Source organism: Eublepharis macularius, chromosome 1 (assembly GCF_028583425.1).
Source record: "Eublepharis macularius isolate TG4126 chromosome 1, MPM_Emac_v1.0, whole genome shotgun sequence".
In the NCBI taxonomy this organism is placed as follows: domain Eukaryota; kingdom Metazoa; phylum Chordata; class Lepidosauria; order Squamata; family Eublepharidae; genus Eublepharis; species Eublepharis macularius.
Genome location: NC_072790.1, coordinates 127,551,489 through 127,569,575, shown reverse-complemented (window position 1 = coordinate 127,569,575; position 18,087 = coordinate 127,551,489). Strand labels below are relative to the sequence as shown.

Below are 18,087 nucleotides of genomic sequence, written 5' to 3'. Positions count from 1 at the left end.
ATCAGGAAATATCTTCCCACAAATCAAGCACATCTTCAGAGAAAAGTCACATTTTGCTAATATAAAGCGCTTTCAGCTTTTCTAATTTTCTGCATTTCTTGTACTCTGGTTATGAGCATTTTTATTGATTTACTTTGCCCATGCAATTCTTGTACATCGTGTCATTTTTCAAGAGGTTATGCTGGTTCATGGACTGGTCACACTATCCTAACTGTTAAATTGTGCATTGCATCACAGGATTGGGCCATTAAAGCAACTACAGTGTCGCCAATCTATTTATTACAAAAATTATAAGAGTAAGTACAACTAAGGAGGATGCCTATGGATAGACCATACTGTATTTCTATCTCATTAAAAAAATATGCCTCTTGCCATATGGTATTAGGAAAAACTTATAAGCATAGCAACTGCTGCCCTCGACCCAGTGATATGAGATTTGTGAATATTTGAGAAGTGACAATTCCATGGACTCATTATCACTACATCTGATTTTAAGACTCAGCTGGTAACATGAATTCTCATTATGTTAAACAGTTGTAATTCAAATTTAAGGCACCTCAATATTCATTCTCTCTCTCCAGCTCATAATAGGTTTTCAGGATGGTTTTTGGTGAACAGGATATCCAAAACCAGGCTATACATAACATTTTTAAACTGGTTACTGTTCGATTTTCTAGAGTGTTTCCAGACAGTGCTCAAGTACAGAAACGTTTTTAAAAGCAGACATTACCTACAGAAGTGTCCTCTTAAAATGCTTTCATTTGGAGTAACAGAATAAACTACAGGCTTCCAATCCACTCTGAGGCAGCAACCAAATATGCTATTGAAGTGACAGTCCCTCCTTAGAGCACTTCTTGCTATATAAATTAGTCTCACACCCTTGGAGATAAGTGTCAGACAAAGTAAAGTACAGAGACTGGAGATATGAATTTAGCCAGGTAATACTATTTCAACATGTCAAAGATGACATAATGATAAACACAATATGACACTCTTTGGCTTATCAAACACCAGCCTTTAGCTAAACACATCAGAAAGAGATGCTGTGAGCTTGATTATACAACAGTCCTCGAGAGGGCGATATTTAATCAATGGAAACTGTTTGTGGCTGTTGCCAGTGCCTTGTGGTTGCTTGCCAGCATTTGCTTGTTATGCTTATAGTTCAAGTGGAAAGACTGATGAATTTTTTGTTGTTGTTAAGTGTTGGGTATTTTGACAACCTACCAAACCAAATGGAACAAAGTCTGCCAAACACAACATTCTTGCAAAAACAGACTGATTTTGGCCAGAGAAAACTGAAAAGGGGAGTTTTAAAAGAATATACTTTAGAATGAATTTTAACTATCAAGTAAATAGACCTCCACAATGAAAGAATTGAATACGCTACAAAGGAAAATGTCCATGCATGACGGCACACCCACATCTATTGGCAAAGTTTGCTGGATAAACCTGTACAATTTAAGAGACTTATGTTCAAGACAGGCTGCCTCCTTGCTTTATGGTCCTTTTGGCCCTTCCATCACTGACAAAGAGTAAGAGGATAAAGGAAAGCAGAATTGTGACTAATTCCTATTATTGGAACTATCTGCCCTAAAAGGCTTCTATAACCTGAGCATACATTTATATGCTTGCAGTAATATGTAAAGAATTCCAGCAATTTTTTCATAGTCATTTTTATTTGCATCTGTTATTTCTATACAAATCCTTCCTTGTTCAAAACAAATAGTGAAACAGGAAAAAAAGAGACTGTTAATTTTCCATAAAAGGATTTTTATAGGATTCATGTATAATAGAAAAAGTAATCATGGAGCTATTGCAGAAAATTCCCTTTCAAGCAATTAAGAAAATAATGAAAGGAAGCAGGAAAGTCTTGGAGGTGATGCAAGACTTTCCTGAATGGTCACGTAGCTGTCCAAAGTGAACAATAAGCTTATTTTTATAATAATTTTCAAATACTGTATTGGTTTTACATATTTTGTCTCTCTTTAAAACAGTGTTTATATTTTAATACCAAGTGCTTGTTTTACCTGGATGGTAGGTTTTGAAATGCTGTTTTATTTACTATTTAATGGCAAGAGCGTGACTGATGTGTTTACTTCAAACACCTAAACTATTTCAAACAGAGGACAAATGGGGCACAAATATTTTTAAATAAAACAAATAGAAAGAAATGAGCTGTTCATTAAGACAAGGGATATTTTAAATAAATACATTCTTGTTTGAAAGAAATTGTTATGATTTAAAAAGAAACCGGAGTACAGGATGATTGTAATGTGCATGGTGCAGTGGAATTTAGAACATCAGTTGGGGCCACCTGAGATGTTGGTCACTGGAGGATTTGTTCAATGATAATATAAACCGTTTATTCTTTACCACTACAGAACTGCCAGCATATATGAAATGAAATCATATATTTTACTAGCCTAACTCAATTCTAACTCCCCTTTATGATTTTATTGAAGTTCTTTTCACAGCAAATAATTTTGAAGGAGCCTTGGAATTGCTTTACTACATTACACCCTTGAGGAGCTTCTCTAGTGATGCTTATTGTATCTTCCAACGATGCCTGGAAATATAGGTATCAACAACCATTACCCTATCTACTCAAGAAATTGAATTTCATTTAAGAATTAGCTTACTCACCTGCTCTGACAAAGAACTGCTATATTTTTTTGACATTCGTTTCTTCATGGTTTCTTTTACAGATTTCACCTTTTTGCCAAGGGATATGCGGGAAGTAGAAGGGGATTTGATCACTTCTTTGTAAACAAAATCACCATCTTTGCCCTGTAAAATGAAAGAGAGATTGAAACAAAGTGCATAGTTTGCCATTTATCTTTCTCTGGAATCTTCAAACAAAAAGTGTCTAAAGGAGACAGCAAAAAGTAGAAAGAAGGCACAAGTTTTGCAGATTCCCCAAAGAAAGATTCTTCATGCCTACCTCAACAAGACAGGCAGTTTCCAGTAACACTGAATGTTGCAGGGGAATTTTAGAATAGTTCCCGTGTCACATATATGACCAAAAATGTGTTGTAATTGGTCATCTATGTTGATTTTTAGGTAAGAGCCATTGATTGGGATGCTAAACACCTTCCAGTTTCTAACCCACATAGCTTTATTCAATAATACAAGAAGGTGGCCAATTCTGACATAACTTGGCTTCCCTGGGAATTATTACAAATAATGAAAATAAATGGTTACAAATGTAACCAATTCTTACATGATTTGCATGAAGCTCCTTCCCCACTTGCCCAGCACTGTCTTCTGCTTTATACTGATGTTCAGCTAGCTTTCTTGGTGCATGGATTTAATTTTGCATAATTTGAAAGTTAGGCAAAACAATTTCAAGGTCTGAGTCCTAACTCCTGCCTCTAATTGCTTGTGTTAAGTTAAAGTTTTCAGCGCATGTTTTATCAATGGGAAGTACTCTTTCAGCGCAGATCTATATTTATAAGGTTAACTACATTATGATTGCCTTCATTTCTGCTCATGCCACATGCAACGCATACAGCTGAACTTGCTCCTTTACAACTTTTTAAGCTGCACTATCTGGCAGCAATTTGTTCCTCTAAAGACTAAGCTACAGGGGATATGTAGCACAATACTGTCATTGAGTTCATATGCCAAACACTACTTGCGTGTGTTCCAAGAGCGGCACTTCAATGCCCTCTCTTTGTCACTTTAGAGAGCTCAGTCATTCAGCCAGAGTTCCAGCTGAGGTATGTTCAGAGACTCCCCCACCCCACAAGAGTCTCAAAGCATTCATATTTCCTGAGGCAGAAGGAAGATGCTGCCAGAAATGCTTGGTATGATCACACATCCAGTTTTATGCTGTCTTGAAAAAAAATATCCATGGTATTTCAAGGAAAGATTCCACCTACTGCTTAATAACCTCAAGGATATTTCAAGAAATGAGATACAGTAACTCAGTAGCCATTTCTGAATCTCTCTCTGTCATCCATATGTATGCCCAAATTGGTAAGCTACCCAAGGGCAGAGACAGATTCAAACTCCCTCTCCCCCAAACCAAAAGAAGACTAAAAAACCTTTACAGTCTGGTTGCTGCTGCTTCAGGGCAACTTTGTCCTTGGAATGACCACAGCCCACATTCACTATCGCCCTTATTCAGAACTAGTTAGAGCCTTTCTTACAGCACTGATAAAGCACCACCCATGGTTGATGTACTATGGTGCAAAACATCAGGATCCATCTTAGGGATAAAAGCAAAGGAGCAAAGCATCCTTTTACACCAGATTCTGAATCTGATTGTATATACTCATCGACAGCACAATGTAGGACTGTGCTCTTAATCAGCATACTTATTTATGTTATTTATAGTCTGCCTTTCTCACTGAGACGGAAGGTGGATTACACAGTATAAGCCAATATGATCAACAGTTGGTACATTCAACAAGCAATACAATAGAATACAAGATTACAGAAATTTGATAAAAAGCACAGAACCAAATGCAGATATGAAACACTGCAAATAAGAATTTTACACGAACATAATGATGTAGAAACTCCCCATAGGAATGTAGCTACACCAACAGATAGTACCAAGTAGTATAATCTACAGGCCCAGCCCTATTACCAAGACATCTGTCTGATCCATTCCTTATGGCACAGGCCTATTAGCTGAATAAAAAAAGCCCTCTTGAATAATTCAGTTTTGCATAGTTTGCAGAAAGTCAAGGGCACGTGAGCTCTCCTGGCCTCTTCAGGCAGGCCATTCTGTAAGGTGGAGGCCATAACGTAGTATGCACATGTACAGACAGCTGTTGATTATGCCCATATGCAAGGTGGTACCTGCAGAAGGCCTTCTTGTGCCATGAAGGAATATAAAGAGAGAGGTTATTCCACAGATATGAGTGGCCAAGGTGATGAAGGGTTTGTATGTAATAGCTAATACCTTGAATTGAGCCCGGAAACTGATGGGTATCCAATGGAGTGACTGCAAAATGGGAGTAATATGCATGTTCTGCCTTAGCTTCTTATAATAATCAAGATAAGGCATATTGTACCAGCTAGAGTCTCCGAATTGACTTTGAAGGGAGACCTATGTAGAGTGCATTACAGTAAACTAGTCTCGATGTTACCGTGGCATGAATCCAGGTAGCCAGATCAGCTGTGTCAAGGTAGGAGGCCATCTTCCAAGCTAGTCTGAGTTAGGAGAAGGCCTTTTTTGCAGTTGCATTTTCTTGCTTCTCTAGCAGCAGCATAACCCCCAGACTCTTCACCCAGTCAGCAAGGGTAAATATAACCCTGTCAAAAGTGGGATGCACGTCCTTCAAGATCTCTGCCTTCCCAACCAGCATCACTTGTGTCTTGTCTGGATTCAGATTCAATTTGTTTATTTTTCACCATTTGACCAAAGCTGAAAGCATCGCCAGGGAATGTGGATAGTGAGATATAGAGCTGGGTATCATCATTTGATGACAGTCAGTTCCTTAGCTATGAATGATTTCTCCTAAAGGTTTTACTTAGAGGTTGAGTAACATAGGGGATAAGTTTACGCCTTGTAAAAAACCACAAGATAATTTTCACATTGAGGATAACTGGTCACTAACAATAACCCTTCTGAGTCCGTTCCATGAGGAATGACTAAAAGCAGTCCAAAGCACATCCCCTGATATCCACTTCTGCCTCCAAACATCTCAATAGAATGGCATGGTCTACTGTGTCACAGGCTATAATAGGTCCAGGAGGAGTAACAAAGAAGTGCAGTCCTTGTCCATATTCAAATGGAGGTTATGCACTAATGCCACCAGAACTGTTTCCATCATCCCAGCCTAAAACCAGACTAAAGGATCCAGAGCACAACAGTAATATAACACCTGGAGTTGGTCAGCTACAGTTCTCTCAATCTGCCCAGAAAGAATGGATTAGAGACTGAGCAATAATTGGCTAGAGATGGTTTTTTAAGTAGAGAGCAGACGACTGCCCCTTTGAGTAGCCAAGGGAAGGTGCCCCAAGTAAGTGACTGATTTACGACAGACATCAAGGGCTTATATATGTGGTCTTTACACAATTTCAGCAGCCAGGATGGGCAAGAATCCAGTGCACAAGTGGTGATCTTCACAGATGCCAGGATCCTGTCAATAACTCTCATTGTAACTGGGTCATAATAGCTCATAAGCTGACCAGATCGTGTATTAAGCATATCTTCCACCTTGCCTATATTAGTATAGAGATCAGAGGGTATTCAATGTTCTTTATCAGCAAAAAAACTTTGCAAAAGTGTCACAGCTAATTGCCTGCTCTTAAACAAGTCTGTTCTTAAAGATTCAGATTTAGGACTGGAGTCAGAAGATGGCGAGACACCTTAAACAAGTGGGATGTTTGTGTACCTGCTGGTACAATTGTTGCAGAAAAATGTTTCTTTGCTGTTGTTACCACTGCTTCATAGGTCTTCCAAGGGGTTCTGAAGTGCACTGTATCAGATTCAGCACAAGTTTTATTCCAGCATCTTTCTAGACATCTTCTAACCTTCTTTAAATCAACTAGCTCTGTGGCAAACGACAGGGCTGGCTTCTGCTGCAAGGGTGGGAAAGGTCAACAAGGTGCAATCTTGTAAATGACTTCAAGGAGTTTCCTGCTCCAGGTTTCCACTGCAGCCTCATACTGCTGTGTATGGAATTCTAACCCCCACCCCCTGAGTATTTTGAAGTCCAGAAGGATCCATAAGCCTCCGTGAGTGGACCATTTTCAGTGATCCCACTTTTTGTGGGTATTCAGGACCATATACTCCATTTTCTTCAGGAGGTCAGACCACAGTTCAGGGCGAATCTCCAATTCACAAAGGAAACCTTCCCTCAAAGGCTCAGTGCAAAAAATTAAGTCCAAGGTGTGGCCTCTTTCATGTGTGGTGTCTGTCACTATTTGAGAGAGACTGCAAATGAAGCCATAAAATCTTGGGCCATCCCTGACATGGAACATTCAGCTTGATTGTTGAAGTCACCCAGAACAGGAGCACTTCTGCCTACTCTGAAAGAGTGCTTACTAGGGAACTAGGTGGCTGGTAAACAAGCAGTATACCTAAACTATCCTTAGATTCCAATGTAAGGAGAATACAGTCAATGTCAGCTATAATTTGTATCAGGAGTAGAGATGGGCACGAAATGAAATGCGAACCAAAGTTCATGACAAACGGGGCTGGTTTGTGGATCATGAACCGGCGGTTCATCAGAGCCCATTTCTGACGAACCGCCACGAACTTTAGGCTGGTTTGTTTGGTTCATTTTTTGGTTTGTCACTGCAGACAGCCTGGCACCAATCAATCAGTTTCCTAGGCAACAGGATACTTCCTGCAGACCTTCTGCTGACCCGGAAGTGACTTTCTGCTGACCTGGAAGGGACGATTAGCTCACCTGGATGTGACGTTTTCACAAACTAAACAAACCGGTTCGTGAACTGGGGCAGATATGTGAAAGTATATGGTTCGTGAAATGCAACGAACCACGAACCGCACAGGTTTTTTTTTCTGGTTTGTGCCCATCTCTAATCGAGAGTCTGTGGAAACTGAAAGACTCACAGAGTATAACGGCAACCCTTATTTCCTGGCCTCCTGTGAGGGTTGGTGGAAGACCACATAGACTGAGCTGGAGCAAACACACCATGTCATTTTCTTCCAATCACATCTCTGTTATGCAAGCCAGGTCAATTCCCTCTTCCTGCAGGAACCCAATGAGGTGTGTAGTTTTGTGCCCCACCATTATGATATTGCATAGAATTAGTGAAGAGGTGGGGGAAATTGGGAGCCCTGCACTGCCAACTTTCAGGATGCTACAGAGAGTAAATATCCGGGGAAAGAATTAGTACTCCAATTAACAATATAAATTTCTATTAATTGTAAAAGTGTAAAGTATACAAGTGCTCAATAGTCAGATTAAATACAATAAATAGTATCTTACATAATAAATACAGGCAATATCTTCATACAAAAATACATCTATATATAATATTCCATACAAATATAGGCAACAGCCGGACCATGAATGTGACGAGGTCCAATCACATCTAATATTACATTTCCTTTTCTCTTGCAGGTGCGTGGATACTCCAAGATGCTCCAGGAAAATTATGTATAAGTAGGTTAGTGCAGTGCCCACAACTGCCTTCTATCGAGCAGCGTGTGATTTGCCAGCTCTCTCCTTTCTCTGACTCATTTACCTAGTCACAATAATACATGCTATTGTAACTTTGTGGTTAGACTACTATAACATGCTTTACATGTGGCTGCACTTGAAATAAAACCCCAAACTATAACTAGTTTAGAACGTACATTATTGTATATCTTGCCTACTTTAAAACAGCTACATTGGCTGCCAGTTGTTTCTTAATTCAATTCTAGATTCTTATTATGACCTTTAAAGCCCTTTAAAACCATAGGATCTACATGTCTGAAGGATTGTCTCTTCTTATATATCCCTGTCTTCAGGGGTACTGTAAAGCCATTTTATTATCTAGGGATTTAAATGGTGTTTAAGTTGTAGGCACTGTCTTGAGGACAGAAGTTAATAGTGTTTTACTGGATTCTGTATTGGAATTGTAAACTGTTTTGAGTTGTAAGGGAAAGGAGTACATTTAAGTAAATAAACACCACATCAATTAGGATTTTGGTTGTTGTGGATTTTCCGGGCTATATAGCCGTGGTCTTGGCATTGTAGTTCCTGACGTTTCACCAGGAGCTGTGGCTGGCATCTTCAGAGCTGTAGCACCAAAAGACAGAGATCTCTCAGTGTCACAGTGTGACACTCTCAGTGAGATCTCTGTCTTTTGGTGCTACACCTCTGAAGATGCCAGTCACAGCTCCTGGCAAAACGTCAGGAACTACAATGCCAAGACCATGGCTATACAGCCTGGAAAATCCACAACAACCATAGTTCTCCGGCCGTGAAAGCCTTTGACAATATAATTAGGATTTTATTTTATCTGGCCAGGCATTCTTATTCCTGAATAACAACGATAATAAAATTATACTTTTCTAATACACACCTCAATTCTAAGTCACTTTCTCCAACATAAATAAGGTTGCTTATCATAATCATAATAACTGAAAGGTAAATAATTAATAGTTCTTGTAGAGTCTATGTGCAACTATTCACAGTAAAGATACACAGCAAAGAAGAACAATATGTGTCAGAAGAAGAACGTAAGAAGAGCCCTTCTAGATCAGACAAGTGGCCAACCAGGTACTCTGTCTCACAACAAGGCATAGAGGTCAAGGCCTTTCTCTGATGTTGTCTCCTGGTGCTGGTATTCACAGGTTTACTGCGTCTCTCAATGTAGTTCAAAAATCTGTTGAACAATTCCAACTGACACTATTTTCCTGGATCTTGTAACTACTGTTATAGCACCACTGTGGCTGCATGAATAAGAGGTCTCATACATTTTCAAACCAGGAATTTTATCTCATACTCACCATCTGATCCAAATTGTTTCCAATGTGTAATGAGCGATTTGTCAAGTCAAATCCACCAAAGCTGCAGGTCCTCTGTGAAATAAGACAGGTTTAAGTGTCTTATCACACAACAGTGAAATCAGTATATTACATTGAATATTTTTCAGGTGCATGAAGATACCAGTCAAAATGTAAAAATTATGATATTGAAAGAAATATGTGAAATTTCATGCATGTATTTCATGCATGATGTCTCTTTCCTGGCTTTTTACTTATCATTTTAGACAGTCTGGACTTAAGATTTTTTCTTTACTTTACATTAACTGGGTTGTTCCTCCACAAATGAAGATTTAAAGTGAATATGAAGAATCATTTTATGTAACCATCATGCCACTTTCACTTTTTGTCAGAGGGATCCAGAGCAGTAACAATAAACTTAACAGCCCATCCTGTATAGTGCAACACAACTCCTGAAAGCAGCTGAGCATAGAGCAATCCAAAGTGTATACACAAAAGCAATAGTTTGGGAAGGCCTCCTACAAAATCTACAGCACCTTGGCTAAAACAGCCATTTGCCTATGCTTTCAAGAGATATATTAAAGGGAGTTTCATTCCTGGAAAGTATTGGTTCTATGTTTCTCATCAACTTCTCCACGGTACAAGTAGGAGAAAAAGTAGGTTATATTTACAGTGTAATAATGAGTCAATCTCAGAGCTTTAGCTCAAGACAAAAAACCGGATGCTCATTGTGATAGTTTTGCTTGCCTAAACACGTCACTACCTGCTTCTGATAGCTAATAGTACATTTCCACAGCAAGGCACAAAGTTCTTGGCTGTAACTAATAGTGCTTTTTTATATTGTTTTCATTAATTGAAAAGAGGCTTGCTCCTTTGTAGGGCTCAACAGCTGCCTTTCCATTCCACAAATGGAGCTGTTTCCATTTATCTAGAAGTAGATGTGCCTCTCATTTTAATATATTTGTGTTTTATACCATTCCTCTCTTATCATATAGGGACCATAAAATAAAAAGAGTATTAATAATTATTATCTATGGCATCCACATTGCATTGCAAAATAAGAAATGTCTCCTTTTTAAAATTATGCCAACTACCTGCTTGAAGACGGCTAAATGTTGACTAATGAGCTGCATCTGAATAGCTGAGAACATTATAGCAAGAAACATTCTCCCCTTTATCAAGTCAGCTATATTTATGAGTCTGAATTAGCATTTCTGCTAAGAAAGCTTGAAAGATAGCCATTCACCAACCGAGTGAAGAGTGGAATTTACTTTCTTGAAAACAAAATCAGTATGACAACATTCTAGATAACCTGAGCCTGAAAGCTTAATGTCTTTAAATCCCAAATCTTGAGCATGAAATGGTTATGCTGCATGATTCTAATGTGTGATTCCCTACAAAGTCATGGCTAAAAGGAAATTTCTGGCAACATGCTAGTAAACAACAAGTGAAAGTAGTACTAGTACCATTTTAAGATTTCTGGTTTGTACCAGTATAGTTAATTTCCTGGTATAATTGGTGGCCACAAAATTTCCCTTTGTAAATAAATTTTATAACTCTCAGTTTTATGAACAATGATTGTGGGCTTTTGAATGGAATAGACATGCCACATTGCATTGCAAAATAAAAAACAGAAACACAAAAATATGTTGGTGCAAGTTTTGAAAGATCCATGCATGCCTTGGGCATCAAAACAAATTTCAATGCCAAAAAAAAGGATTAAGACAAGTAACCAATTGAACATGACAAGGCCGCCACAGTTCCCTGAGGTTGCAGTAAACATTTATTATTATCTTAGAGGGAAAGGGTGCAGAGGTGCCTAAAGATCACAAGTTCTAGTTTGTTTGTTTAAAAGATGAAAATCCACAGGAAGTAGTTAATTAGAGGTTCCATCTGAAGAAAGGGAACACACCTACATGAACAAGCTAAACTTATCCTAAGTAGCACATCAGAAAATCTGGCTTCTGGCTACCAAAACCATAAATAATCTATGGAATGGCAACAGAAGAATTTATGGGACAAAATTTCAGGGAACAGTGCTTATTTATATATATACATTATGAATATTCAAGTCCAGAGTTAATTTATCTGATATCAACTGTGAAGTACTTTTTGTGAACAAGGCAGAATCAACTAATTTATGAAACAGTTGAGAGAAGTTCTTGATTGTTCTGGGTAAAAATTAACATACTCTTGCAATGGCCACGATGTAGTTCTTTTATCTACTACAGTCGAACCCTTATAAAACTAAATCTCTTAGAACTTTCGCTGTTTAATATAGTGCAGTTTTTCCACTATCTTATGAATCTGTTAGCAAAAGTGCCTCTCTACCCTTCTACAAAGTAAACAAATGAAATGTTCATTACTCAGTGGTAAAGGAATATGAGATTCACTGAAACCCAGTTACTGTGATTGCATGCATTGGGTGATGTAAGGCAACCATGTTGTATCAGACCAATGGTCAATCTAGTCTACAGCAGCCAACCCAGATGTTCTGGAAGAACCACATGCAAGGGTACAGAGGACAATGCCTCCACAAGTTGTTGCTGCAACCCCAATGACTGGCTTTCAGAAGTACTCTGCCTCTGAGCATGCAAGTTCTTTCTATTCACTCATCATATCTGATAGGCCTAGGTTCAAATCCCAATGCAGCAATGAATTGGCCTTTGGGAAGTCCCTAACTCTCAGCCTAAACTATCAATGTAACTGGAATAAAATAGTCATACTCTACAGAACTGTAAGGAGAATTAGTGAGGTAAGGAACTGTATAACACTTTGCACAGTGTAAGGGTGGGAGCAGCAGAAATGAAAGAGAACACAAAAAACTGATTTTAAGGCACCTGTAACAGCCTGCAAAAACTGCATGACAAGTCTGTACACTGCCCTAACACTTCCTAGGTTGAAATTTCTACTATTCTGGTTAGGAAAAGTTTACACAAGTTTCCCCATTAAGCAGTTCCTCTTCCTATGCCTGTTATAATATGGCATCTTTCTGGTGTGTCTGAATGTGATACTGGGCCATCAACTTTTTCTAAGTCATTAAGCCCACCAGATATTGGCTTGTTCGACAAGAAGCGTGCGAGACAAACGGACTATTTCCATTGGGAAGGCAGGATCTTGGTAAGAGCATTAGCAGCTATATTTTTGTATAGAAAATACAGTGCAGGGATTACTCTTGTCATCTCATTATACTGTTTTGCTGTATAACTTTCAGCATACATGCAGTTATGCTTGTGTCCTGTGAGCAGGTGGTTGAGATAATGGACATTGTATTCAATATTATCTTCTGAGGAATGTTGGATTCTACAAAATATAAATCTTCATATTATTTTTATTAAAATATAAACTTTTTCTGCCTTGATGGTTTTTTTCTTGCTTTTAGTTATTCTGGTTAGAAAGGGTAATGTTTTTTTCCACAGAATTTCACCAATTTGGACAATAGGGCCAAAACATTTTGTCCAAGCACTTACTAGAACATCATGTTGGCAAGTAATTGGGGAGGGGGTGGGCAAAGAAGAAAGAGCCAAAGAACTAAGCATTGAAAAATTATAATGGAAAAGCAAGCAATGCTGACTGCAACCTCATGGGAACTGGTAGGCCATCTTCAGCATAATGCTTGGACTCACAGACTTTTGGTGGATTCTTAAGAGAACCCTTTTAGTACAGCGGTCCACTGTGGCAGCCCACTTCCTCTTCGCCTCCTCCTCCTCCTCCAGCAAGCACCGTCTCAAATCCTGCTCTTCAGCTTTGCTCAGGGTCCTGTCAGTAACAGGCCGCACCAGGTGTGACAAATTGAGGTGACTGTACAGGCTTCTTTCCACCACATATGTGATATTGAACTCACTGACTGAGCTGCGCCCTCGGAGCCTTCTGTTTGGGAAGCTGCAACCTCCTCCTCCTCCCCCCTTGGCTTTGTGGCGAAGCAGTTGCAGGTCACAAATTGAAGGAGATATGCTTTTCCTAGCAGGACGCTGGCAGAGAAAAGCTCTAGAACACGAGTAGTTAGAATCTGTTTTCTTCAGTCGGATATGTTTCCTGACACTCTGAATTTCCTCAAAGGATACCAGGACATGGTGTTTGCGCCTGTTGTCATAGAAGCAAACACTTTCTTTACTTACCCCGTGGCTCAGAGAGCCAAGGTTCTTCTTCATCTCTCCATCTGTCAAGGAGCGACAAACCTTTGGAGTTTTTTCCTCTTCTGGGTAGGAGAAGAATGTCCCAAGCTTCTTTGGAGGCTTAATAAGGCCACGGCTATCAGATTTACTAAAGGTCTTGAGCAACTTCTTGTTAGTACCCCAAGTGTCTAGGCTGCTAGATGAAGGAGACGTGGTGAGTGAGTCTGAGTCATCATCTGGTTGCTTCTCAGAAGAACTATCCAAGTAGCCATGCTTCTTTTGAACTCCAGAATAAAGTGCCGATCTGTCATCTGGTACTGGAAAGCTGTCAAATGAATGCTCTTCTACACCTAAGAATGGAACAAACCATCACATTAACTCTCACTCTGGCCTTACTCAAACTTGAATGAAAAACCTCCAAAAGAGGCACACAATGAAAGGAAAAATGTTGTATTCTGTTCACCCAAAGAGTCTGTGTGTGCATAGGGATTCCATTCCCCTGATGGGGGTGGGGGATCCCCTGCTTCGACTCTCTGCCCCTTCCACCACTTACCTGGCTGGTGGGGGGCGGGGGCAGGGAAAGTGTAGGAACGGGCCTCCTAGGTGAGCTCCCAGGGTGGTGCTCCTAAAAGCGCTCCTGTGCTTCGCAGCAGGCCCCCAACACCTGTGCGATGACATCACTTCCTGGAAATGACATCATTGCACAGGTGTGGGGGTACCCACTGCGAGGGTAAGAAGACCTAGCAACCCTATGTATGGGGGGTGGGGAGAGACATCTTTTCTGAAAAAACAGAATAATATGTACATAGCTTAGAAAAATACAGTTAGTAAAGAAAAGAGACACTGGCATATGTAGCTCAATAGCCTTCCTTCAATTTTGTGACAGAACAAATGTCAGTTAGATACAAATGTCAGTTATGAAAGGGAAAACAACATTTTGTAGTAAAACATTTATTAAAAATTATGACGTTCAATGCAAAAGAGCTGGAGTGCAAAAATCAAACAAAACATCTTTATTTCATTTAATACACAGGAATAAACAAACCAATTTGGCTCTATTCAATTTTATTTTTCAAAATATAAGAACGGCAAATATCTTGCAGACAGAACAGAGACAGTAAGATAGTAATGCAGAGGGCAAGTTGTATGATTAAAGACAGTGGGCTCTTTACTCTAGAGTAAAAGGAAGAGAGGATTACAGTTGTCAACTAAACAAAAAGTTGTCAGAAAGAATCACTTATTCTGAGGACAGGATTAAAATGAGAGCTGCTGCCTAGAAAATATAGTGGCTGCATTTCTAGTCTCCCAGGCATGTACTTGACGTCACTGGCAATTAAGAAACAGCACAGAGAAATGGATTTAAATTACCAGAATGGAAATAAAGATGGTAGGGGTGTGTGTGGGGTATAGGCTGTGATACTTGTAAGAGATTTTTAAGGGGGAAAGGGATAGATATCATTTGGAGATGTATTAGGTATAGGATACACTGTTCAGGGTAAGAAGAGATTGTGGAGAAGTTCACTGAGTCTTTTCCTACTCTATGGACTGTCAGAGTTAAACAAAATGCTAAGCTAACAGTGCAATCAGAGTTACTCCAGTCTAATCCCACTGAAATCAATGGGCTGGAGTAACTGTGCTTAGAAATTGCATTGTAAGTTAACTCAATTTTCTGTATATAGTAGCTTCCAGACTGAAAATACTGAAAGCGATGAATGAAAGAACTGCTTTGAGTTATATACAATCTCTACTAGCCTAGAATTGCAAAACTAAAGTTTCTATTTCCTTTTTGTGTTACGGATAGAGTGGGGAAAAACAGCACACCACATTATCATCTTTTTTTAACTGAACTGAATTAGAACTGACAAGAATAAAGTCAAATGAAACAATTTTTGGTGGAAATACAATGTCTTGTGTACAGAGAAGTCAGAAGACAGAGTCTGACAGTTAGATAGGCAGCAAAATAAGATCCTTCTTTTTGCCTCTCTTCTGTCCTTGCATGTCTTCAGATTGGTATACTTAGGATACTTCCTGTTTCTTCATGGAAGTCCCTCCCAGTTTAGTGAGGTAGTTAGTATCCTATTTCTCTGCTTTCTGTCAAAGTTGTAGTTCCTGAACAAACTCTCTTCATCCACTCCTTAATCAGACTCAAGATCATTCCTAAGATATACCAGAGCCTACAATTTTGACTCTATGTCCCAGATACTGTGATTAAAGTCAGATTTTCAGCATCTTAAGTATGTGTTCAGTTGTTTACTAACTTGTTTTCTTCTTTGTAACAAAATACAATACCCACTGATATTCAAGACAGTCACTGAGCTCATTTTATGTTAAAGCCTTAGAAAGCATGCATTGTGTCTCATCAGTAAAAAAAACTATACCCTGTACTACAAAAGGACACAACACAAGCTCACATGAAATACTAATATTGGCACAATGTGAAGTACATGTCTTTTGAAGATATAACATTGTCCACAATTAATTGAAGAAGCAATAGCCACATGTATTCTCATTATGTAAATAACAGTTAAATCCCAACCAGAATTACACGCTTCTAAGTCCATTGAAGTGAATGGATTTAGAATGTTTTGGACTGCACTGTAAGACAATTCATAGCTCAATCATTCATGATTACTCAGAAGGAAGTTCTACTGAAACCAAAGTTACTTACAGTTTTTAAACACTTTTTAAAAGGAAAGATTCTATATTAATGTTCAAAAGCATGACTATTTGGAGGCTAGTGGGTATATGTCTAACAGGGAAAATAAAACCCACGGTTGATAATATTTGCGTAAGAATTGTATCTCTCTCACACACTGCACAGAAAAAGCTAAATACTGTATGTTTTTTGTCTTTTGTGGGATGGATAGGGTTAACAAAACACAATTTTTAACTTGGAAAAGAAAGCCAAATCTCACTTTCAGCGCATTTTGCTGAGCAAGGTTAAATCACACTTTGACATGGAAGAAACTGTGATGTTCTCCCCACTTCCACCCAAGTAAACCACATGCATTTCCTGACAGACAGATTATCCCCTAGTGAAAGCATAATTTATAGAATTTGAAGGGAGAGGCTTTCTAGTCAAGCAGATATTTCTGTATCCCATGAAAACCCTACTAGCCTTCAATATATAGGATGAACTCCAGCACAGTGTTCAAGAGTCACCCTGTGGCTGGATCCTTGAAGAAAAAGAAAACTATTAATCCTCAACAGTGTTCTATAGAAAATTCTTTGATTTTACCAGAAAACATGACGCTGTCCTCTGTGTCTGCCAAATACTATGCTCCCCACAAATCTCTTGAGCCTATACTCAGTACTATGACTGAGAGATCCAACCTGGTCTTGGAAACTAAGAGCACTTCAGCATAATCAGAGGGAGCATGAATTTCTGATATTGTCTTTCAGACTCCATTAGTACATGCAGCAGAACAGTAGTGTAAAATATAAAAACTTGGTTTGAATTCTGCTCATGAAATGGGGTTTTCCTGCCACCCCTTCAGTTCTTTGCTCCTCCCCAAAAAGCTACTCACGATGGTCAGAGGACCTTCCAGAAAAGAACATGATATAATGCAGGGGATATGGCTAGAGGGTATATGTGTGATTAGCATATCTTCCTCTCACAGAAGAGCTCTTTGCACCTAACCTTTTAGCTTTAGGATAGCACATGGGATCATGTATGATGGCAAGAAGTAATTCCCTTTAACCATTTTTCCATGCACATTTTAACTGAGATAAAGTACATGCAGCCCTATCATGATTAGCTAGGTACTTACCTTCAGTGCTGGGCTTTTTAATTTCTTCCACTCTTATTAATTTCTTCCTGACTCTGCGAGTTGAGTTGACCAATTTATGTAGTCTCTTAAACTTCACCAATTCTTCCGATTCATCATCTGATTGCTCTCTTGACTAGCAAGAAACAAAAAGAAATGTTAATAAAGGCACTGTTCAATATTTCAGTCACTTTCTCCAGCCTTACTGTACGCTATGGACAAGACTAACGCTGTAACTTAAAACTGTTATTTTCAAACCAGGGACAGAGAAAGAAACAGAAAAACAAATTACCAACTACTTTAAAAAGAGCAAGACGTACCATTTTTACCACCCAATTAGCACAAAGTAAGAATTCAGGCACCAAAATGTGCTCCCGCCCTGGTCCTCCTCTCTATACATTGTGTAATAATAGCTATTTCCACGTTGTCTTTCAGAACATTTCAGGCAGGACTCTTTTAGACTTGCTAGTTAAGCTCCTGCGGTTTGGGTCAGGCACTGGACTTGCCTGGCCTGGAGGAACTTAAGGTTTAAAAAACTGGTTATAAACAGCTCCTCAAAACTGAACTGAAACTCTATCATTGACTACTTTTTTCCAGACTTCTAAGTAATCAAAAACAGCAGCAGCAAAAACGAAGGGAGGGGAAGAAAAGGGAAGGGAAAGGGAAGGAAATAGGAGATCTCATCTTCTCCAGATTATTTTATTAGCTACAAAGAGCCAGAGAAATATCTTCTTCCCTGGTTCAGAGCTCAGCATACTGAAGATTCTCAAGACTGGAGTTAATA

General features: G+C 39.0%; 1 protein-coding gene across 1 annotated transcript in view; it reads right to left on the bottom strand.

The window, feature by feature from the left end:
* Positions 1 to 18,087, bottom strand: part of SASH1 (SAM and SH3 domain containing 1) — a 189,981-nt gene that overhangs the window by 38,463 nt on the left and 133,431 nt on the right. The window contains exons 9-12 of the mRNA XM_054969939.1: positions 17,307 to 17,439; positions 13,540 to 13,886; positions 9,425 to 9,496; positions 2,644 to 2,787 (exon numbers count right to left, since the gene is read on the bottom strand). Of these exons, the coding sequence (XP_054825914.1) occupies positions 2,644 to 2,787; positions 9,425 to 9,496; positions 13,540 to 13,886; positions 17,307 to 17,439 (696 nt within the window). The remainder of the gene's footprint in view (positions 1 to 2,643; positions 2,788 to 9,424; positions 9,497 to 13,539; positions 13,887 to 17,306; positions 17,440 to 18,087) is intronic.